Source organism: Athene noctua, chromosome Z (genome assembly GCF_965140245.1).
Source record: "Athene noctua chromosome Z, bAthNoc1.hap1.1, whole genome shotgun sequence".
Classification (NCBI taxonomy): Eukaryota; Metazoa; Chordata; class Aves; order Strigiformes; family Strigidae; genus Athene; species Athene noctua.
Genome location: NC_134077.1, coordinates 34203701 through 34228255, shown reverse-complemented (window position 1 = coordinate 34228255; position 24555 = coordinate 34203701). Strand labels below are relative to the sequence as shown.

The 24555-nt window shown below is 42.0% G+C and overlaps 1 protein-coding gene across 1 annotated transcript in view; it reads right to left on the bottom strand.

Annotated features, from left to right (window-relative positions):
• The window catches only part of REEP5 (receptor accessory protein 5), a 28269-nt gene extending 7382 nt beyond the window's left edge, over window positions 1-20887 (bottom strand). The window contains exons 1-3 of the mRNA XM_074933279.1: window positions 20670-20887; window positions 20366-20459; window positions 6669-6807 (exon numbers count right to left, since the gene is read on the bottom strand). Of these exons, the coding sequence (XP_074789380.1) occupies window positions 6669-6807; window positions 20366-20459; window positions 20670-20787 (351 nt within the window). The 5' untranslated portion in view covers window positions 20788-20887. The remainder of the gene's footprint in view (window positions 1-6668; window positions 6808-20365; window positions 20460-20669) is intronic.
• Between the last annotated feature and the right edge of the window lie 3668 nt (window positions 20888-24555).

Sequence of the window (24555 nt, the reverse complement as noted above, 5' to 3'; positions counted from 1 at the left end):
TCACTGATGGGTCTTGTCGCATTGTGGGAAAACATCGACGGTGGAAGGCTGCTGTGTGGAGTCCCACACGACGGGTCACTGAAGCTGCTGAGGGACAGGGTGAATCGAGCCAGTTGGCAGAGGTGAAAGCCGTCCAGCTGTCTTTGGATATTGCTGAGTGGGAAAAGTGGCCGAGGCTCTACCTCTACACCGACTCGTGGGCAGTGGCGAATACCCTGTGGAAATGGTTGCAGCAATGGAAGCAGAACAACTGGCAACATAAGGGTAAAACCGTCTGGGCTGCTGAAGTATGGCAGGACATTGCAGCCCGTGTGGAGAACCTCGTTGTGAAGGTGCGCCATGTGGATACCCATGTACCCAAGAGTCGGGCCACTGATGAACATCGACACAACCAGCAGGCAGACCAGGCTGCTAAGATTAGAGTGGCTCAGGTGGACTTGGACTGGCAGCGCAAAGGTGAACTGTTCATAGCCTGGTGGGCCCACGAGACCTTGGGCCACCAAGGTAGAGATGCAACATACAGGTGGGCTCGAGATCGAGGGGTGGACCTCACCATTGACACCATTGCAGAGATCACCCACGGATGTGAGACGTGTGCTGCAATCAAACATGCCAAGTGGGTGAAGGCCCAGTGGAATGGAGAGCGATGGCTGAAATATAGATATGGAGAGGCCTGGCAGATCGACTACATCACACTGCCACAGACCCGCCACAGGAAGCGCCACGTGCTCGCAATGGTGGAAGTAACCACTGGATGGCTGGAAACTTACCCAGCGCCCCACGCCACCGCCCAGAACACCATCCTGGGCCTTGAAACCCAAGTCCTGTGGCGACACGGCACCCCAGAGAGAATTGAGTCAGACAACGGGACCCACTTCCGAAACAACCTCATAAATGCCTGGGCAGAAGAACACGGCATCGAGTGGGTCTACCATATCCCCTACCACGCACCAGCCTCTGGGAAGATTGAGCGCTACAATGGACTGTTAAAAACCACATTGAAAGCACTGGGAGGTGGGACCTTCAAAGACTGGGACATGCATCTAGCAAAGGCCACCTGGCTAGTCAACACAAGAGGATCTGCCAGTCGAGCTGGCCCGGCTCAGTCAAAACCTCCATGTGCTGTGGATGGGGATAAAGTCCCTGTGGTGCGCATGAGGAATATATTGGGAAAAATGGTCTGGGTTAGTCCTGCGCCAGGCAAAGGTAAAGGCAAACCCATCCACGGGATTGCTTTTGCCCAAGGACCTGGGTGCACCTGGTGGGTGATACAGGACAATGGAGAGGTCCGATGCGTACCACAGGGGGACTTGATTCTGGGTGAGAACACACCGTGAATTATGCTGTGCCTTTGTTAATTGTTGTTTTGTTATTGTTAACTGCTAAATGGCAGCTGGACATGACGCAGATGGTATAGAATAAAGGGGTGGATTATGTCCTGGTTCAGCTAGGATAGGGTTAGGTTTCCCCAACAGAGAGAGAGGGGGAAGGGATCTCCAGCCGGGTTATTCATACCATGCTGGCGTCAGGTCCAGGAGCGGAACCTTTTTACTTGCTCTTTGGTGGGCTTGATGGCGGGAACCTGTTCCGTGACCATTTTGCAGTATTTCTCTGTATATCGTTTGTCTTGTTCACTATTATTGCTGTTTATTGTTGTTATCATTGCTACTGTTGTTGTTCAGATTGTTCTATCACTCTGTTGTATTAAATTCCTTGTTACTTTAGCCCGGGTCTGTGCCTCACTTCCAGCCCGACTATCTGCAGGTGGGGGAGGGGCAACGGCAACGTGCTCTCTGGTCCCGGCAGGGCTTAAACCAGCACAGCATCTCAGAGCTAAAAAGTGACAAGGAGGAAAGACACATCCAAGCTGCACAGACAAAGGTAATGGTTTTGGATTGCACAGTTTAGGTATAGCTTTTATAGCGCAATCTGCTCTCTGAGGGGAAAAAAAAAACAACCCTGAACACCATAGTGGGAGGTAGTAATATTTCTGTATTTTACAAAGGGGACTAGAAAGACAGCTATTACATGTATTACAAACATGTCCTTAGTACAGAAGCACTTTTATTTGTCTTCAGTTCTGTCATACATAATATGAAGATAGCTATGCAAAACAAGATCAAAACATTTAAGGGACAGGAAATGCCATCACTAAATTTGCTTGAGCTCTGAAAGCATATATAAAAAGATTTTACAGGATAAAACTGCACTTACTCTGTGTCAAAAGCCTCTCCAGAAAATAAAGGCAGAACAGCTTTTCTTAGACCACCTTTTCTTAAAAAACAAACCAAAACCACCTCAGCCAAAATGTGCTTTGTTTTGATGTTAGACATGATTAAATGTTTCAGGGTGTCCACACATTTTTGAAAGGAGAGGGAGAGAGAAGGAAACACACTATCAACAGAACCACAACTCTTCCTCCTGAAAGAAAACCCACCACACAATCACCTAAGTTAGGCACAAAAAAATCAAACTAGGCATTTAAACTACAATAAAACCATGAGGAACTTAAAAGTCTGCATTTAAATACAGTGGTAGTTATTTAAATAGCTTAGATTTCAGAAGTTTACCAGTTTTCACAGCAGTATCTATAGCAGCCAAAAAGATGTTTCAGTGCATGTGCTAGAGCTTCTGAAAGTAATTTTAAAAATGTAATCAGTCTTACTTATTTATGAGGTTTCCAGTACAGTGCATACTGCAAAAGCATTTCCTAGAATCTAGTTCGATTACAGCATCCCTTCAGATTGCACCTAGCCAGACATTTGTCTCCTCTACTTCCCCTTATACTTTCGATTTCCCACAGAAAGACAGAACCACATCCAAATACTTGTTTATAATAACAATAATAATTTTTTCCCCTTTGTCTTTCCTGAAACTGAACTAAAAAAAATTAAAAATAAAGTTGTTTGTAAAAAGGTCCAGAAAGCTCAGAGTGATAAAATTGTTAACTGGAAAAAAAACCTAAACCCGAAACTATATTCTTTGTGACCCTCCAGACTAGCCAGAGGAGGGAATGGAATTCATGTAATACAGTGACTGCCTCAGGCAGACATCTGAGCTGGGTCTAACCCACTTGGACCACTAAACCCAATACAGCTGGGTTTGTCACTACAGCAGAGGAAGTGACAGCAAGCATGCTCACAGCCAGTTCCAAGCTTCTACAGACAGAAAACTAGCAAAACCCAAGATACACCTCATATAACCACAAATATGAACAGCTTCCTAACAGACAACTGCAGTCATTAAAACAAGGTGTTCCGTTTAATGGAACTCAAGTAGCTCTTTAGTCAAAAGCAATAATTAATTGCACGGGGTGCATGAGCAAGAGGAGAGGATCTCTCTTTAAGCAGAATCAGACTGCCGCATTTGGCACATTGCTATACTCATAATGACAGCTCCTCCTTCTTCACTGGACTGAGTGCCTCATAGCAGTAGCATGCATAATGCACCCATTGTGACATGCCTGCTAGGAATTCTCTTCAGAAATAGTATTCTAGTATTTCAAGAGAGAACTGTTAGTAGAGTCCGGAATCTCCTCTCCTTCCCACTACCAAGAATGCTTCTTTCTGGTACTTTCACTGGCTACAGTATTTTAATACCTGAATGCCAAAGAAATCTTTAAACATTAACAGAAGTATTGAAAAACTGATACACATACACATGAAATCACGAGCTGCATGCATGTCCTGTGCTTCAGAGAAAAAAAGCAGATAAAAAAAAAAAAGTAGGCATTACAGAAAAACCACAAAACCCAAGAAATCTCAGAACACTTGTCAATTGGAGAACAAAAGTATATGCAAATATCATAATATATTCTAAGAAGTCCTTGAACATGCTTTTCTCTCATCTATAAAAACTCCTAGTGTGCTGAAAGCTTTGAGGTCCCAGAGGCTCTGGACTTAGGGGAATATGGAAGCAGCTATGATCAGTGTTTCAGCCCTGCACATTGAGGTATACAGAAATATTGAGCAGTGAAAACTCAGTCTGGAGTGGAAGCTACAAGCTGTTTCAAATACATGCGAATATGCAAATTTAGTATGTTTGAAAAATGAAACTGAGCTTGGAATTTGCATGATGACGTATCTGGACTTCTATTTCGTAACATCATAGAAGAGACATCACAAACTGCCCTCCAAGAGGTTTTAGTCATGGATAGACTGAAAGTTGGAAGCTGTCTGCTTCCTCCTTTTCCCCACATGAAGTAACTTCCACCCTTCCACCCAGTCAGCAATGCTGATTCTCAGCCAATACCTTCTGCCTGCCTTTGTATCACAAAAATAAACCTCTCCTACCACCCGCTACAGAGAGTAAATATTTGACTTCTGTGTGCCTTCAGCAGCTACTGTGGAACACTGTGCATTTACCGTAACTGCTTCCCTGTGTTTGCTGAACTGAGGAAAGTATCTTTCTGTTGATGCCACCACTACATGTATATGTGGTACTTCTGATCCAGTATTATCAGAGCCACCTGTGCTTGGTCTTTATTTGTTAGGACAACCTGATTTTCAACTGCATGCTCTTTAGAAAGAGTGCTGTGCTGGCATGAAGAAATAACTGTCACATTTTCTACGACCAAGAAGTTAGAAAGGAAGCTCTGAAAATACAGTGTATAAATTTAGAACTGTAAGTATACATCACCACAGACAATGGGTAAAGTCATAATCTTGCTAAACTATAACGCAAAGTTAGGGATGTGAAATAACTGTGTAATTGGTTAAGAACAGATTCTCCCAAGTGCCATAAGAAATCCTTTTGGATTCTAGTCGGATTAGATGAGCTTGTGCTCTGATCACTATTTGGCTTGGTCTTAATAAATTAAAACAGTAAAACTTTCACAAATATGTTACCCATGCTGAACTTCAAAATTACCAAATTCATCTTTAAAACTCTATAAAACCATTAAGCTTAAAATGGAAACATATTTTAATTTTTGATTAAGAAAAAAAAAAACCACAACTTTGTGAGACAGACCAGAGTATTTTTAGTCTGAAGCAGTATTTTCAGTATGTGCTTTTTCTTAGAGAGCCAGGGAAATAAGTGCCCAAACGATTGCACAGTTAACGCCTGTTAAAGGTTCAAAAGGAACAATGCAGAAGTGTAATGAAGCTGTCCAAGCCAGTTTTTGTCTTTACAATATGGCATTTCCTGGAAAAAGCATTTGGCAACATCAAACCTTACAGTTAAAATTTTAAACGACCCCACCACAACAGCTGGCAAGCACATCCTTTCAAGAACTTTGGTGGGGCTAAACCAGGCTAACAAAGTGAAAGAGAAGGAATAGAACAGCGTATCAAAACAGAAAATAGGTAAAAGTTCTTTAAGCTAAACAAATGACTCTCCAGCAAGCAAGAATGTCTTCTACTCAAGGGCATACATGGTGATTGGCTATATCATGGAAGAATTTAACACGTTAAAGTTGATTGACAATACACTCACACCTTAGTTGACAAAGATTCGAACATTAAGCAAATAATTGTTTGTAGTCCAACCCACTAACAAATGCATTTTAGCAACAAGCTCCTCTGTCTTATGTTGCAACTTCCTTCTTTGCTCCCAATAGCAGATATGAGTAATTCCTTTTGCTGCCTTTGTGATTTTACTCTCCACTTCCACTAACGCACTTAAAGCAAAACCAGAGCCACTCATTAGGGTTTACCATGTGCTGTCATTTTGCTCCAATTTGTCTGAACAGCAAGACAAAGAACTGTCTTTCCATAGTACAGCTGTTACTGATTGTTACTGATTTGTTATTGAGTTGATGATTTTTGGTGATTTTGATAAGGAATGATTAGGACTAATCAATTAAATGGAATCTCACAGAAATATCGTTTTTTATAAAAGATAGTGGTGTAAAGTTTTAAGTAGTCATAGAGCTGTTATATTTAGTTTAAAGTAACCATACAACCAGTTATGCTGCTAGACGAGGTACCATTGTTAGACTGTTTGGTGAGGATGATTTATAGCCCTGTAGACCAGGTGTTTTAAAAGTTGTATTGTGAAAGGGCCTCGAAGCATGTAAAAATTGCAACGTGAGCCAAAGCCCTTGAGTCAGGGGCACTGGGGGGTCTTTCGAGTCAGTAGTCTGTGGTGGTCACAAAAGCAGCCCCCCCCGACTCATTTCAGGACTGAAGTGCACCATGACTGGAAAGAGGTGGGAATATGAAAATGAGTTACAGGACTGGAAAGAGGTGGGAATATGAAAACGAGTTACAGGAAATATAATGTTTATGTATGAGAAGTTGATTAATATGTATTACTGTATACCATATAATCAGCATGTTACATGAGTTAGGTGTGTGTTGTTGGTGAGACAACTCCCCTGTGCACCCAGCCATTAGTAAAGGAGTGTCTGCTTATCTACATCAAATTGGTGTCGATATATTCTTTTATCCCGCTTTTTCTGACACAGCTACACCAATCTTTTTTCCTAAAACATGACAGACCTCTCCCTGCCACCCATCCTAACTTCTCCTCTTGCCTCACAAAACCACCCACTGTAAACAGATCACTTTCATAGTGCTAAATTACACGTATCTAGCATCTAAAAATAAGGTGTGACCCAGGAATGATTCCAAAGGCATCCGTTGTCATCTATTCACTCTTGAAGACATTAAATCAGTTATATTAAAGGTCTCAATTAAGGAGAGGGGTCACATGAACTAACATACCTTCAGCATATAGTAGAAAGGGAACCAGGACAGAAAGATATCAGAGAAGAATTCTGCTATGCTGAAAACACCATACACAACCCAGTAAGTCAGCCACTGAGTGTCATCATCTTTGTTGGGACTCTCAATGGCCTTGATTCTGCAAGGAAAACAAAACAGGTAAGCAGATCAGCATTGGTCTCATATGTAACGGTGAAGTTTTAATGACTCAGATTTGTTGTTACATGTGAATTCTCATAATTTCTCTACATGCTCTAAAGAGAACTAAGTAGTTATCTATCATATAGACAATATGCCCAAGATCTTTGAACAGCAAAGCTTTTCCCTACATGTCAGACTTCGAAAAGAAAAGATACTCCAAGTATTTCTAGCTCTCTGATCGCAAAAAAAACCCTCAAACAAAAAATGTGATCATCCTGACCTTGTTCATCAGGCAGTTTATGGGACAGGGAAGAGAGGGGATAAACTCTGACCAGTTCCAGTTCTGGATGCATTGTGATAATCCTGACCAGAAGACCACCGTACATTGAAGCATTAGTGATCTATATAACAGTTAACCTGAGTAAGCCCAGGCCTGTGCTGCACATAAGCCTGGCTTTTCAGGCCTGCACTGTGCTGCACAAATTCCCTGGTCACAGGATAAATTCAGCAAGGTCACTGGAAACAAAGGATCCCAGAGGGTACCAGTGATTACACCACCTGCGTGGCCTTGCCTGCATCCAGCAGTGAACATCCTCCCTCTTTGACAGCAGGAATGATGAACATAGTTTTTGTCTTGAAAGACAAATCCTACAACATCTTAAATTATCAAAATGGGGTAACCTTGTCTACAGATAAGGTCTGCACAGTGTGCTGTGTGTGGATTGGAGGCCCATTCAGTGCTGCACCACTTGGATTCCCAGCATCTACAGGGATATAAGACTGTCTGTAATATTCTCTGTTTCTTTATAGTGTTAGCTCTAACAAATAGCATCTTAAATGAAGCTTTACAGAATCTGATGTCTTTCCTACCAGGAAAACAGACCTGCACCTCCTGTCGCAAACAGCATCTAGATAAAAATATTAAATCTAGTTTGGTATTTTAAAGTTAATCTAAAATATCTTTAGTCATACTGTACATGTGCTGGATTCTTCTTTGAAAAGGTGTAAGATTTGCTCTAACTAACAAGCAGCTGGTCTACAGAAACAGATGAAATCCAGTACTCACCGCCCCATACAGTGAGGCCTATGTATCTGCATCACCCGTTGTTTTGCTCTACAGATCCATTGCTACAGGACTTGCAAATTCTCATGTAGACTAGAGTATTAAGAACAGGGTGGAGTAACCTCTAGTAAAGTCTTGGGCTTCCTGCATAATGACTAACTGGGTTTTTGTTCTCCATCTGCTAGGAGTATGCAGTTCCAAGTTCAACAGTTCTAAAAAAAAAGGAAGTTGAAAGAAAGATGCACATGTGCTTCCTTCAGTAGAAGTAGTGAAATGGAGACTCTGGACTTGCTAAATTCCGGATTAGCACTCTAAGAACTTTTAGAAGGATATGCTAGCAACTATAAGCCTGATAATGTGAAGCTTAAGAGTATTAAAAAGCATTTGTCCTCTCCACTCATGCAGTAGCATTAAGATTGTAGACTCAGTTTAATGAATGTAGTTTTAATTATTTTGTAACTTATTCCTTTAATATCAGCTGTAATATCAGCTGTACTGTCACTAAAGCACAATCTGCAGGATATATCAAGGGTGTGAAGTTTTCTTTTAGTCTGTAAAAAAGATTAAGAGTTAGGGAGGTTAACAAAATAGAAATAAGATAGATGGCTGGCTGTTAGCACATTTCCTGGTTTGTGAATTGAGAAACTGTTCAGACTCTGTCACTTCCTAGTTCTGTAAATTAAGGAAAAAAACAAAAAAAAATCAATTGTGTGACATGCCTTATGTTTTGGCAAAAGTGCTGGCAAACCCACCACACGCACAGAGAACTGGCATAGCTACAGCACTGAATTACTCTGAAATGCAATATGAGGATCAGACAATTTATGCATTATTTCCATTAGAGTCTGTGGCTAGCTAGCAGGGCTCTGCAATGGGAAGAGCAACAGCCCTTGTCATACCCCATCATGCACAGTAACGTGCTGTTACTGAGGTACTGCATCAGCATGACTAGAAGAACAGGTTTTCCACAGGCAGACAGCAGCAGGTCTGCTTACTACTGTTCCTAACAACACAGTGTTTGGAAATGGTAGTCCAGGCAGTCTGCTCAAAGACAGCGTCAACTTCTGCTGCTCCTGACCTCCCACTATAAACCACATTTTTTCTATGGCCACACCTCTCAGGTACTCTAATACTGCCAGTGAGGGGGCCCTACAAATAAATCCCCAAACAAAACAGGAGGTAAGGGAGAGCTATTGATCTATTTTCAAGGTGTGAAGCTGTACTTCTAGAGGGAAGGAAAAAGTACAAGTGACTGGTAGGGAATTTAGAGTGGTGGACAGGCAGAGGAGAGAAAGGAAACAATTGCAAAGTTTCTCAGTGATAAGGAAAACTTGCTGAGGGGTTCATTGTGTGAATTTCTCTGGTTCTGTTGACAACTTATCTCTTAGAGGCATACAGAGAAAGACTTATTTTAAGACAGTAAGCATGTTAGCTTGGCATTTGTGAAAGAATGCTTTGCAGTGAAAACACTAACAGTCTTGCTGTCTTCCAGTCATCGTCTGAAGCCATCCACGGATTTAAGGAAGCATTCTTCAACATTATCAAGTCATCTTAGCAATCATGAAAATCGGTTTTCATAAAAAAAGCCTAGAATCTCCGATTTTATGGCAAAGGGCAGATGGCGTATCACTGTGTTAATGATGCACACTGTTTTCCTCTCTCCTTGTAAAAATGGATGGCCTTTAAGAGTTCCTAAATGCAGTGCCATGGGTGTGCTCCCTTTGAATGTTCACCATCTGCTGCTGTAGTTCCTTAAGGTGCTGTCTTGAAGGAAATACATGAAAAGACACTTTCATGATCAGAGTCACAAGCCAAGTCACAAGTACTACAAGGAGCCAAAACCCCATCTGATTTAACCAGCTGACACGCAGCATTAAATCCATATGTGGTGTTTTCTTGCACACTGTAGGAAACAGCACATTTGCCCTCCTTCTACAATAATCTGATCTAGGTAGGCAGTGTGAGACAAGCTCACGTGGCAGACCTGTACCACACCCGTTAAGGTAACAGCCACGTCAGCTCTGGAAGGGCATGAACCACATCTGTTAGCAATGGCTCCGGTCCCAATCCCATTTAGTGGGAGGGAAGGAAGGAAAAAACAGGATATAACAGGGCCATGAGTGAATAAAAGTTTTACCTGAAGTTGAGGAAAGGCGAAGTATTTTACAAATATTCTGCTTCTGAGTGGGAAATATGTTCCTCAGTTGAAGCTGCCAGTGGAAATCCAGTCTAACATGTCTAAAATGCTGGGGTTTCAACCCCAAGCCCCAAATTAAGGTTGACATATGGGTGATTCCCACAGCCCTTCACAAGGGGGGGTGAGTTTGCCCTTAGGCTTCCCTCCAGGGTGCGGCCGGCCTGGCAGGGAGAGCCATGAGGTAAATGAGCCCCAGGGTCTGCATTAAGTAAACAAGGGTCAGGTGTCCCACTTAGGGATAAAAGCTGGGACCACTTGCAGGCAGGGGCAGTGTCTGTCTGTGAGGTGGATGCCCTGTGCAGAGTTCCCTGTTGGGGAAGGACCTCCTGCCTCCCTGGGACTGGGCTCCAGTCAGGTCTGGCCTTTGTAAATGCGGGCTGTGTAGAGATTCAGTATGTGGCTTCCTTGGTCTTATGTGTTTGGTTTGTTGACTCAGTTGTTTCCTGTCCCTTCTATGGGAAACTGCGTTTCACCATTTATTCCACCCACTGTTGGTCCTGCGGTGTCGTTGTTGGGGTCAGTGGGATTGATGTCAATTATGTACAATCTGACTGACTTGTTTGTACCCCCAGCACTCACCCATGTACTGACCCTTTTGTATCAAATACAATTTGGTTATTGGTTTATCTTTATGCTGGCTGTGTCCTTTATGCTAGGCCTAATAATTGGCAAAACACATGTCCCTGCTAAATGAAAGGGCCAAAGCTGTCTCCTTCCTTTGCTACCTACACACTATTTCAATAGTAAGCAAATACTCCTTATTCAAGAACAAGTACAGTAAGCAATGTAGAGTATCTGAATAGACAAGTTTTTTATTCATTTGTAACTATATTCTTTTCAACATGTGAATCCCACCCTAATTAGACATTCTTTTAAGATATTCTGTAAATTATTAGGCATTATCCTGGTGTAATGCTCTACACAATTAACCTTAGGAGATACATGATACATGCTAGTTACTTCAAGCCAAGAACATTTTATTCTTCATTGTGTTGAGTCATGAATCAATCACTCCAATATTCAAAATGCAATCTCCATCAATAAGTAAGAAAGATACAGAATAAGAGGCACTGACAGTACAGCCAACTTTAGGATAGTCTTCTTGTAATGGTTATTTATGTTGCAAAAGCAAGTAAGTCTCATTAGCACATAACATGAAGGGTTCTCAACAAAGGAAGGAGCATCCTAAGGCTACACTTACACATTTTAAAAGGAAGGAGATGTTTTTGTAAGTTTTTTTGAATACTGATTTGACTAAATTCCATGATAGCTATGTGTCATAATGACACATCACAAAGAATTTTATATGGTGCTTACACACTAACTGTAGAGGACTTTAAAAAAGCATCAACTATATACAGTAGTTCCACAAATCAGAGGTAAAAGCAGTCACTAGAACAGGTTGCAACAGACTGGATGGTAAACATCCAGCTCAGTTATTTTAAAAACAGATGTCTGTTCAGCAGTGCAAATGGCCTGCTGTGGACCATCATTACAATATGCAGATAGATGGGCAGCCAAGTAAAAACTTCATTTTTAGCCAAATCTGTCCCAAACAACTCCGCAGTTGGTGATGTCAATGGGGAAGGCCAGAGGCTGCCATGCTCTCTAGTAGCCCAGGGCTCATATCAGCTATGTAGCTACAGTATCAGAGTACCAGCTCAATTTTGACTGTGTGCATATTATCAATCAAATTGAACTCCAGATTCAGTGTGGTTATTTTATCCTGTTACCTGATAGTAACAGACACTGGTCTAGTTTTAGTAATTTGCCAAGTTGAGTTCTTTCACTTAAAGCATGTGACTCACTTCAACAAAAAATCATCTCTTTTCCAAGAAGACACTGTTATACACTCCTGAATTACGTCTAGCATAACAAACCATCGATAGAGTTAATTCACACATATAGTACTCACAGAATAAGCATATTAGAAGTACACCATTAATGAGTTTGGGGTGGTTTTGTGTTTTTTTTGTTTGTGGTTTTGTTTTTAGCTGAGTCTAGATGTAGAAGCCAGAAACAAAGAAAGAAATGTCAGATTTTATTGCTCTAGTCTCATGTGATCACTCAAATCCTGCAATTTACAAGGTCTACCTGATGAGTCTTGTATAAATTGTTTTAAGTTTAAGACAGATTAGCCTCCATTAAGCACAGTGCTTATGTTGTAGTTAGGGAAGACTGGATTTTGTGTGCCCAACTTGTTACACCAGGTTGTGGCAATTCAAAAATAATTTACTTCTAGCTATCTATCCAGACACCCCTGTGGGATCAACACTCCATTGCACCACAGACTTCTCAGTCTGGTGCCTCTCTGTCATCTTCATTTCAGACTCATCTTGGCAGGCTGCCTCCCATGACATCTTGCATCATTTCAGTGAAACAAGTACCTGTGTATTTGTATTTGCTTTATCGTTTTCTCTTCTACATTTTCATCTATCAGTTAAAAGCCTTCTGTCTTATGACTTTCTTCCCCCTTACTGACTCCAATAGCAGAGTCATGCATTTGCAGATACTGAAAACATCTTCCTGCCAAATGCACTTACACAACTGCTGCAGTGTAAGTCTACCATGTCCTCTCTCAGTATTCTGCATACCTAGAAGATGGGAGCAGACAAATTCATGAAGGATAGCAAGGGGGACTCACTGTCTGTGCAGGGACACATAAGAGGACAACAGACATGACAGTAGTACAAAGGGTTCTACCTTCATTTCTTCAAAGAAAATGGAGACTGAGGCAATGAAAGGAGCACATGCCATTTTGCCCACCAGTGAAGTGAGTCCTACAGAGTACATGATAACTCAGCACAAAGCTAGACTCCTGAAAAAAAAAAAAAAAAAAAAAAAAAAAAAGCAGCAATCATCTCATTTCATTGCTCTCTGCACATTCTTGGCCTGGTCTCTTCCGGAACAAGTATTTGTAGGGCTGCATGATGAGTCAGTTCCCCAGTTCTGCCTCAGGTTAAAACCAGCTTCCCCCAAACACACACCCACACACATGCAGGCTTTTTTGCTGGGATTAACGTGCCTCAGTGCAGCCTGCCAAGCCATTTGGTTACTCCGTGTTCTGCCACACAGACCAGGCAATGAAAGTGGTGCTGTGCAGCAGGAGCTCTGGCAGGCTTCAGCTCTCCACTCCCAGAGAAGTTGTCCATGCACTCTCTCTAGAGGGGGATTTCCTCCACAGCCACGGAGGGTCACTGTGGCTTTCAGTGGAGCTCACCTGCATATGCAATCTCAGGCTAAGGTTTACCAGCTTCACTGTTGGCTGTTAGACACTACCTGCTAGAGTCTAAAAGCTCTGTTTTTGAGATGTCTAATCCCATCATATATTACAAAAGTGTTTCAGGTTGTCTTTCTTGAAGATACTGACAAGAAAGAGAAGTGGCACACAGTGCGGGAGCTTCAGGAAAAGCCCCATTTTACCTCCATAGTGCAGACATGCTGCACCCCACCAGAGGAAGCTACTTCTCTAGTTCTGACAGCTAGCTTTGTTAGAGGGGAAAAAAATGGTTTCATATGTTTTGGTTGCCTCTCCACAGCTGTTACTGTTTAGGGTGCAGGCACAGAGATCAAACAGTACTGTTAGGACGAAATGGAAAAGAACTGGGACCCTGCTACATGCTTACAACAATACAGGAAGAATAAAAGTTACATTTTCCTGTCAACCTATGCCGCATTGTGGAGACTATATTTCAAGCGTAATTTTTTTACAGCTCTACTGCTGTTTTTCAGTTCCATTTACTGCAATACTGGCAAAAGACTTACAGAGTGGCCTTCATGTATACAAATGTACAATAAACTATTAAATCATGGTGCATTTTCAGACTTGACGGTAAAACGTGCTGTTTTGAGGTAATGACTCTGTGAGGAGTTTTTAAACTAAACCCAAAAATACTACAGTTTTAATTACTGCATGCAATTAAAAAATTGACTCATCAGGGAGCGGAAAAAGGATTCCAGTTTTAGGCTGCGGAATGACTTCTGGGTTGAGGCAGGTTTGCAGCAACCTGAATAATTTTCTTTATGAGTACAGTGGTAGGTGCTAAACTGTGTGGCAACAAAATTTTTCTTTCAAAAAAAAATTATTTTTTATCCAGTGTTCACAGACCCTCACATGAAAGTCTGCATTTCTTGTACAGCCAAAGGCAGCCTCGTTATACTCATCTAAAAATTGTGTATCTTGGTCACTGTATGCACAGTGACAAGTAGGCTTCCTTCCTTCTGGGATAGCAAGGTGTCAGCTCTCCGGTGTCAGTCTCATAGCTGTTTTAAAATGTAACTAGACTATATCACCACAACAAAACAAACAGGAAAACAAGAAAAGCAACTAACAATAATCCCCTTTTTTTAGTCTCACTTTTTGACTCCAGCTCACTTTTTCAGCGCTTAGGATTGGTAATGCTACACATTAATTGTTAAAAACATTGTGACTTACCAGAGGAAGGGTAGTTAAAAAATATATTCTGGCAAACCTCACCGATACAGGTCTAATTATTCCTTTAACATCTGTAGGCCTACATCAGCCAAGTCACTAGAGATCAGTACGCTAAGAGACAGGAGTGCATGCAAGATGCAGTACTGCAGTGAATCTTGAAAAAAAAAGGTCTGGTAAAACGCCTTCAATTATGCCTCAAACAGATTTGCAGTCCCTAAAAATAGCATCTACATTAATTCTAAACTGGAAATCTTTCAACGAGTTTAATGTGGACCCATCTGTACAACAAAGACCTTTATCTTTTTAACCTAAATTTAAGATAAATTCAAAAAAATTTCCTACCATAGCGTTAGACTCTCTTGTATCTAACCTCTTGCTATCTCTAGAAAGGAAAGTACATCATTTGTCCAACCAACAGATAAGATGGTTTTTATTTTAAACATGGCACTCAAATCTAAAAGACAAAAAGCAAGTATGTTTGGAAGAACCGATTTGGCAGAATATATAAAAAAAAAAATCAAAATACACTTTTTAGTATCTGAAGCCCCATGAAAAGAGTATCAGCAGGTAGAGGAAACAGCCTAAGTACAGGCAGATTTGGAAACTTTCTCCTTGTATTTACACTGAACATTGTGAACTTGGTTAGATACACCAGCTCTCTCAAATCACTTTTATAAACCAGCAGCAGAGCATTACTTGTGAACATTAGCATATCATGTAGTGTTTTAAATGAAGGAAAAAAGTAATCATTCTCCTCAAAACTTGTTAAGAGAAAGCAAATTTGCTGCCCTAATTCTCAAATAATGCAGAAATTATTTTACATTTTCTAAACAACCATGACCAAAGAAAAACAATGTACCTGTTGTAGAGGTACAGAAGAGGCAAAGGAACTAGGGGACAGGCTCAAGACACCATGACAATATTAAAAATTAAGACTTGAATTACGTGTTTTATACTTCTCTACTATCACTCTAGATTGTTTCCGGTTTGTAAAATGCCAAGAGCCACACTTACATTGCAAAACCAGATGAATTGAAGTAACAGTGTAAAATTAGTCAAAGCAGAGAGAGGCATGATTGTCCTATATTGCTTTTCTCTCTGATGCCTGCAAGCAGTTGGTGCTAATTGCTGCAAGGGGCCTCAGACAAGAATGCGCCCAAGGACATAATTTTTGCAAGTGTGATGGGTACATCCCGAGGAGGGCAGAAAAACTGACACCTGTGGCAAAGATAAGAAAGCAGAGAAACTTTACAGACAGAGCAATGAGCCAAGATGAGGGCCTATATGAAAAAAACCCCAAACAACCAAACAAACCCTGAGTGCATGAAAGAACATTAAGAGACACCTCTTCACTAGGGACCACCATGGACCACCGCACCCTCCCTCCCCTGCCCCAGCCCCTCAGAGACCCTTCCTCAAATTTTAGTACACTTGCACAATGTATTAACATATGCACCTCTGAAAATACGTGTGTACTTCTCAGAAATTACATGAATAGTCATTTATTTTATTGTATATAGTAAGTGTGCTTTTGTCTTTCGGCATGCATGTTAGGTGGAATGATCCCCCATGAATCCAGCACTGCAATAAGGAATGACTGCCTTGTAAAACTTTAGTCTGAAGGGGTTCTTTTGAGATCGAATTTACAGTAACACCTTGAAGACATCAGTAATAAGTTCAGACATTTTACTGCCCAAAGCTATTTTCAACTTTGCAATTTTTAAACCAAACACGACAGCATTTCTGAAATTTCCAATCCTTTGCACGCATTGTTTAGTCATCAAAGTCTCCCTTCCTGCTTGCACTTTTTTTGAGGCAGTTAACCACTACTATGGGTGGAGCTACATTTAAACAGGCTAGCTCTGGAAAGTTTAGAGCAGCAGTGAAAATACTGGCAATGTTCTTTATATGCTGCCAACACACTTCTTTCATCTACTAGTCTTAATATTGCCCTGTGCAGTTAAAAAAACTTGCTACAGGTATAAAAAGTTGCTTCTATCATCTGTGGTAAACTTTTCAATGCTGGTCTACTGCAAACAAATCTTAAATTTAAACTTTTAATTATCTTATTTCATCACATGGTGAAATTTAGGGAATAAAACTATGGAAATTTAAGAGAACATGACAAACTTTAATCCAGATTGTCTGAGTTACTGTGAAACTGCCAGATAACATTTACTTGGAAGACTACTGCTTAATTTTGCCTGCATTAAGAGCTTCGGGTGGGTCCTTGATGGTGACTGGCATAGAAGCCTTGGATTTTTGGGAAGATTTTCTATTGTTATAGAAGAAACTCCTCTATGTATAAAACCACTAAAGACTCACACAAAACAAAGCTGAAGGTGAACATGAACAAAGGGGAAGGAGAACGGAAACAGCTGTGCCTGCCTGAAACTGGAACAAGCATTAATTAGGGAGTTGCCCCCCCAACCCTCCAGCCTTGGCTTTGAGCCTTGGCCGAGGCCAGCACCGCAGTGATGTGAAAGCAGGCAACGCAGCTGCACCATTTCACACCGTCGGTCAGGCACACCCCATCTGCTAGCTCTAACCCAGCAACTACAGCCTCCAGCACTTCTCCACTGAAATCCACACCGGCTGCACTGACAGTGAATACAGAGAACTGTGTAAATGAAAGAAAATAAATTACAGAATCATACAACATCTGACAGGCAGATTCCTGCTGAGCTGTAAAACTGTCCTGGTTTCATGTATGAACAGACCAAAATCTGAACTTGAACATCCTTCTTCTGGGTTTTTTTCCCCACTACATTTTTTTTCAGGCAAGCACAAAGATGAACAGCATCTACTGTGAGCAAGGCAAATCAGAACTAAAATCCTAATAAAGGAGATTTGGAACATGCTTAATGGGTCACTCACCCAATAGCCTGTTTGCCATTTTAAACAACTATAAGGAGGACAGGAGGTGATCTCCCTTGCAGAACAGAGACATCTATCCCACTCCCTCATGAATATCTTTTCTGCTGAACAGAAGCCTGACTCAGTAAAATAAATCAGTCACTGACAATGCAGAAATGATGCACTGATATACTTCACAACAGAAGAAAGTAAGTTAACTGTGGAAAAGTAATCTGCTTCTCTTTCAGTACCCTTCTGAGACATTTCAGGCCTGGACTCATTGTTGAAACACCTGTGTAAACATCAAACTAACAGCGTGCACAATATATTCCATTCACCGTTCTTCACGTATTCCAGAAGCCACAGCTTTTACAGCAAAAGTCATCTGAGGGTGTTTGCAGCTGATGAAAAATGCTGAAAGCTGTCCTCTGCACAGTTCTAGGAACTCAATAGTGTTAGTTCATATAGCAGGCTCTTCAGCTGTCTTTTCAAGAGGGACAGACAAAATAGAATGAGAGGAATAAATAAACCACCCCAGCTAGATCTCTTTATGCTTTGCATCATTATGCTTTACAAGCCTGGGGGACAGCAGTCAGCAGCATCCTTGACTGCAGTATAGGATCTGGAGGAGCAAAAATGAAAGCAAGAATCACTCCAGTAATTCAGCTTTATCTTCTTGCAGCTTAGCCCTGCATTAGGATAGAGATCCTATGGTAGATATGGAGAGTGGCACAGTAGCACCAAAAAAATAAACCCACATGGTGGAAAAAGGGTAATCACCAAAGAGGATTCTTGCTCTTTTTCACAGTCAGGCAGCCCATGCTTGACTCCAGGCTGAAAGCCATCTCAGAAGACAGCACAGATGTCCCAGTGTGTTGCTGTCAGACTGATCCCATAACACTATAAAGGCCGGCAAGGGCAATACTGCCCACATCCACACCACTCACTCCTAAAAATGGGGAAACTGAACAGGACCATGAAAACATGTGCACTAGTGCACTGCCCTCCCAAGTCTCCTCTGCAGTCACACTGCTGGCTCTGCAGGCTTGCAAGCAGAGCTACACATGCAGGAAACTGCTATGTACCAGCTCTGTACTTGGGAAGGAAGGGAAGGGGAGGGGATCAAGTGCACCTGTGTTGTCAGAAGGCTGCTTCATGAGCTGAACCTGTCCAAAAGCTGCCACTGAAAGACAATGGCATGCAACACACCACATGTGTTTTAATTTGGATTTTCACCCAAGGTTATAATGTTCTCTTAAAAATGTTTCAGCATTAAAAAGGCAGCTAAAGGGAAAGCATTAACTGAGCATGAATTGGAAAAAACAGAATTAGCATTATATCCATGTGCATGTTATTCATCGTTTTTTTGTTTAAGTGAAATCTGTAGCCAAGGACAATGGCATACACACCTATTAGTAAAAAAACCCCCAAAACCAACCAAACCAAAACACCCCACAGTACTAACATCCAGCGGGTAACTATTCACATTAACATACATTTAAAACCACCTTCCAACATGAAAAAGGGGTAGATATCCTACAAAAAATTTTAAAAAATTAATTTTCCAGATTTGGAGGGAAAAAATTTGGAAGAGAAAACCCCACTGTTGATATTTGATTTGCTACTGTCTTGCCTCCACAGTTATAAAAGCTTTTATTCATCATTGTTGCATAATGGCAGATTTCAAATATGATCCCAAATCAGTCTTAAAACAAATTTTAATTTTTAAATAGGATTTTAGAAAGTAATTATGTATGTTTAGGAATGACCTAAATCAGACACAAAATATTACATAAACTTAATTCCTACACAACTATTTTAAGGTTTTGAAGCTTTGTTGGCTGTTCTTTTCATTTTCAGAATTTAATGAAAAAATAACTTTTAACTAATTTTTTCTCTAAAGATTGCCTTATGAAAAATCAAACCTAAGTCTCTCCAGAGCTCTTGGCCCATAATCTCCCAAATTAGTACTCACTGGAAACAGCATTTAGAAAATTGCTCTAGTTGTAAGCATCACAACTGTAAGATATTTCAAGAGAGTCTAAAATTAAGTCAATCTCCCATATCTCTGAAAAGACTAGAGAAGAACCTATTTTGTATTGCCTGGGAGCTAATTACACAGAATATGTTTTTTGAAGTTGCTGACTGTATTTAAACAGAGTATGTAAAAGGCAAACACTGTGTTTCAACAGTATAGCTGGGAAGGACTTCCATTTTACGAATGTCTTAGACCACACAGAAGGTTTTATTTAGTACATTTCTGAAGTCTTTTCAAACATACTCCACAGTGGTCTTACCTAACAGGAAATCCATTTTGGTCTAGTAACAACATAATGTCCATGAAAGATACCAGATATTCCTAGAAATGAAACAGCTAAGGAGGTTTTCCTTTAAAAAATGTATTTTTTTTAAGTCTTTTACACACAAGGGGCGTCTTCCTTTCCACCTTCTCATCAGCTACGTGGTTTTGGAGTAAACACCACTCTAATGCATCTCTGTCTCCAGCCCGTTATATGACCTAATGATTCACACCAAACATATGCTGACACTGCATCAGTGCCTTCCTGGGAGTGTCAACTGAAAGTATCAGTGAGTTTTAGCAAAGGCTGTCACAACTGCGACTCTTGCCCCTGTTACTAGCAGCAGGTAAGACACAGTGTATCCAGCTTCTCACTGAAGATGACAAAGCTGGGAACGGACAGCCAAAACATAATGCCCTACGGTATCTGTTTTTCAAGTGTGGCATTACCCAGCATCTTCCATCTGTAATTTGGTACGCGGCACTTGCCAGTGGAAGAAACCTCGTTCTTTCTTTAGCACCTTGCACCTATACATGCAAGTGAAAAGGGTGGGCTGGAAAAACATCATTTTGGAGCGTGGTTCTGAAATGCCACGGTGACAGACTGTGCACCAGAGAAGGGCTGTGATTTTGCGGCCGTGCTCTCTCTCCCGCGGGTAACACATGCACCCGTCGAGGAAAGAGGGGCTAAAGTGCTGACACTCACGAGACGTAGGCGGGGTAGCCGAAGCCGATCGTGTTGCAGAGCAGGGACGCACCGTAGCCCACCACCAGGTAGACGGCCACCACCCCGACGACGGCTGTGCCGGGAGAGAGCAGAGAGCCGTTAGCGCGGACGCCCCTTCACCCCGGGGCGCTGGAGGGGGCGTGTCGCCGCCCGGCCTCGCCGCGGGAGGGCGAGGAGGGGCGGGAGGGCGCGGCCGCCGCCGTAGGCCGGCCCGCCCCCGCCCTCCAGCCCCTGGGCGAGGCGCCCCTCGGGGACCCGGCGGGGGGCGGCCGCTGGAGCTCACCGGTGGCGATGTAGGTGCGGTTGACGCCGGTCTTGCTCTCGATCCGCTCGAGCACGGCAGTCATGCAGTTCTTCTCGTGCAGGAACCGGTCAAACCTCTGCCTCATCGCCGCCGTCATGGTGAGGCCGCCGCGGGCGCCCGTCCCTCAGCCTCCACAGCCCCGGGCGCACGGCGGCCGAGCGGCAGGCTCCGCCTCTAGCACCGCCCGCCCGCTCACCCCACCCACAGCCGCGGCGGGAGGCGGCGCCGCACCCGGCCCCGCCGCACCCGGCCGCCTCGAGGGCGTCGCTCCGCCGCGGGGCGGGGGCAAGCAGCGGGAAGCCATCTTCTGCCGGCCCTGGGAGCTGCGCCTGCCCTGCGCCGCGAAATGGAGGTCGGGGTGCGCCGCCTGGCCTGGCCGGGGCAAGCCTCCCCCGCCTTGTTTCTGGGGAGCCTCGGACATGGGGGCGTGTGTACTGTACCGACCGCTGGTTAGTTTCTTAACACTTTGTCCCTCGCCGGTTAACAACGTGCCCCGTCTCGATGCAAAGTTAGTGTCGTTTTATTACTCTGCCAAAACTCAAAGGGGGGGGGGGAGCGGACACGACGAGGACAATGACGACACGTCTTTCAGGTCTTAAATTGAGTCGGTGGTCGCGATCTCTCTAGCGTCTTTTCCGCGCTACCATAGATTTTTGCAGGCTTTCTGCTGCTTTGGCAATTACCCAACTTTAAGCGCTTTCTCTGCAGGATGTGTGCCCTTTTCTTAAGTTACTTAGTTCCTCTCTAAGGGTATAGCTGTTAGTGAAGCCTGCATTGTTCATACAAAGTAATCAGCCTTACATAGTAAAGCCAGCACTCCCTGGCCTCCTTAGAAGATTTAAATGCAGTACATCCACTCTAACTTGAATAGCGTCACTAAAACCGAGGCACTCAAAACATACAGTTTTACATAGATAACATTTCCCCCCCTTTGAGACTACATGGCTTTTCTTTCAAAAAGACTCAGGAGGGCTCATTATAATTTCTCAGTACCATCACATATCAACCAGTTATGGCTCGGATCAAAAGTCATCTCATACAGCTTAAAACAGTACACAGAATGATTAGAATCATAGCAATTACTATGATACTTTGGAGCAATCCTTCCAACCAGCTAGTCAAGGAAAAGCCCAGTCCATGTAACAGCTTATTGACTAAAGTACATTGCCAGTTTTCCAGTTCCTTGGAAATGTCAGGCCGTTTTTGAATACTCATGGCAGCACAGTCCAGCAAAGTTGTATTTTCCTCCATGTGGTAGGATTCTCCACTCAAAAGCAAGTATCTTCTGGCTTTCTTGTTCCAAGGGGACGCAAAATAAGGCATCTTTTAGGTCTAACACTGTAATACACTATCTTCAGGTATTGCTGACAATAAAGCATAAGGGTTTGGTATGAGTCTTGTACCAATTGGCATTCTTGAGTTTGAGGTGTCTTAACTGGTAAAATAAGAGTATTGTATTGTGATTGGCATTCCCACACTATCCATACTGTATAAAAGTATTAATCAAAGGCTCTAAGCCCATGGTGGCTTCTAATTTTACAGGATTTTGCTTCCTTCCAGGTTTTAATTCAATTTTAACAGGAACCACATTTTTTGCTTTACCACACCAAAGGGATTACTGCACCCAGTATTTCATCTGGAGCATTACTCTCAACTTTCCCAGAAGTCTTGTCCAGCAAAAGACAGATAGTGCTTTCCATGATGTTTCAGGAGGAATACATAGCTGCACAGAATTCTCAGGGTCTTGTCACAGTAAGAGCAAGGAGCATTCTGGCATATAGAGGAACTCTATTTCCAATCATACATTAGCTTCAAAAATGGCCTCAATGTTTTCTTTCCTGTGGCACCAATAACAAGGATCTTAGTTTTACTTAACTGGCCTTTGCAACTAGTTACAACAGAGTGCGTTGCCCCACTATCTATTTAAAAAAACCCTATAGTTCCATTCCCCAACCTAACTAAAACCAGTTAATTATTTCTTATTATAATAATGATAATTTTAATAATAATCATAATAATAGAACGGAAGCATTCATTATTTCATCTGGTCCCCTTCAATCCAGATTTTCTAACATTATCAATTCTTCCTCATTCTCACTTTCTTAGTTCCTCCTTTTATTGTTGAGGCTCATTTTTCCAGCGTTGTTGTTTTTTACAATATGCACATTGGTTTGACCCCAAAGATGATCTGGATGTTCCTCTTCCCACATTTTCTCTACCATTCTTTCTTCTCCACATTTTCATTTCTCTATGACCTCTTTCCCTACTTTTGGTTATTGCTGCTGTGAACAGAGAAGCTTGCAGCTTCATCCTACTCTGCTGTTTCTTTTCCTTTATTCCCTATTATAAACTTTGTAAGCAATTTCCATTAGTTTTGAGATAGACATCACACCAACCCCATCCACTTTTTCAGTTTCTGTCTAATAATCTGAAATTGACTGCTTCACAAACATACTAAGCATCTTATGATTACTGTCATGCTCTGGACCCAGATCTATGCATTTTCTAGCAGTCTTGCACAGTCTTTCATTAAAACCAGAAGTTTTCATACCCTTCATGTCCTTGCCTGATTTCATATAGTTATTTGTTTGTTTACTTACCCCATGTTGATTTCCATATAATATCAATTACTGATACTACTTTAGCCTTTCTAGATCCCGCTAGTATTTGGGTCCCACTGGGGATCATCCTTTGGCAAGATTTGAGTCAAATCCCTTATTCCCTTTTGTTGTTCCCCTTCTTCCTTAACCTTATCCAAAATATTTCTCCTTTCCTCGCTAGCAAAAAGAGATTCTAAGAAAGCTTATGTATCTCCCCAATTTGAATTATGAGTCAGCATAACAATTTTAACTAACCTGTGCATACCTTCAGCATTATTATGATAAGGATCCACCATCTGTTTCCAATTTAAAAGATCAGAGGTAGTGAAAGGTATATGCAATACACGCAAATCCCGCTTGGCCCTGCAGCTTGCTGTAAAGGAGCCTGTACCACAGGTCTCTGCCACTGAGTTCTTCTAGACAACCTTTTCATCCTTGGTACCAGAAAATTCCAATTTGGGTAACTTTGAAGGGGGATACTAACAATTATGCATCCTCTTCCACCTCCCCCAAGCAGTCTTTACCAGTTTGACATCCAGCACAAGAATTCTTAATTTTCACTTTACTATTGGGTTTAGCCTCTTTTTCTAGATCAGAATCTTTATCATCTAACAAATGTACTCCTACTTGATGTTGTGAACCAACGAACTCACATTTCTTTCTCATTTCCCAGTCATTTTGCAAGGCAAAAAATAAATCTACATGAGGAACTTAATCTCATTTCTCTACTCATTTACAAAATAAAGACAACTGCAAAAGAGTATTATAATTCAAGCATCCTTCTTCTGGCCATTTTTCTTGATTGTCGAATTTATACTATGGCTACCACTGATTACAATACCGCTTTAATTTATCCTTAGTCATGGGGTCCCCTCTGAATTTTCTCCAATTCTTTAGGATGCTTCCTAAGGGAGAACAAAGAGGAGCCTCCTTGGAAGTAGTGGAATCCATTTCAGTACCCAAAAGAATTTTCAGACCATGTTTCATATACCAAAGGCCCAAATACAAAATAAGGGATTTTTGTCCCCATGTTACTAAATACAACGTGTAGAAACAAAACTATGCTACTGCTGCGTATCTCTTATTCAGAGCTTATGCAAAGAGCAACTGCAGGTGCTTCCTTGAGAGGTCCTGCTCTTCCTCCCTTTTCCCCTTAAAATACCTTTTTCAAATAGTGTTGCACCATTGTGTCGCTTACCACACAGCTGCAGGAGGGAGAAGCTGATGGAGGAGTGCCCCATCAACAGGTTGCTGCACACTGGAGT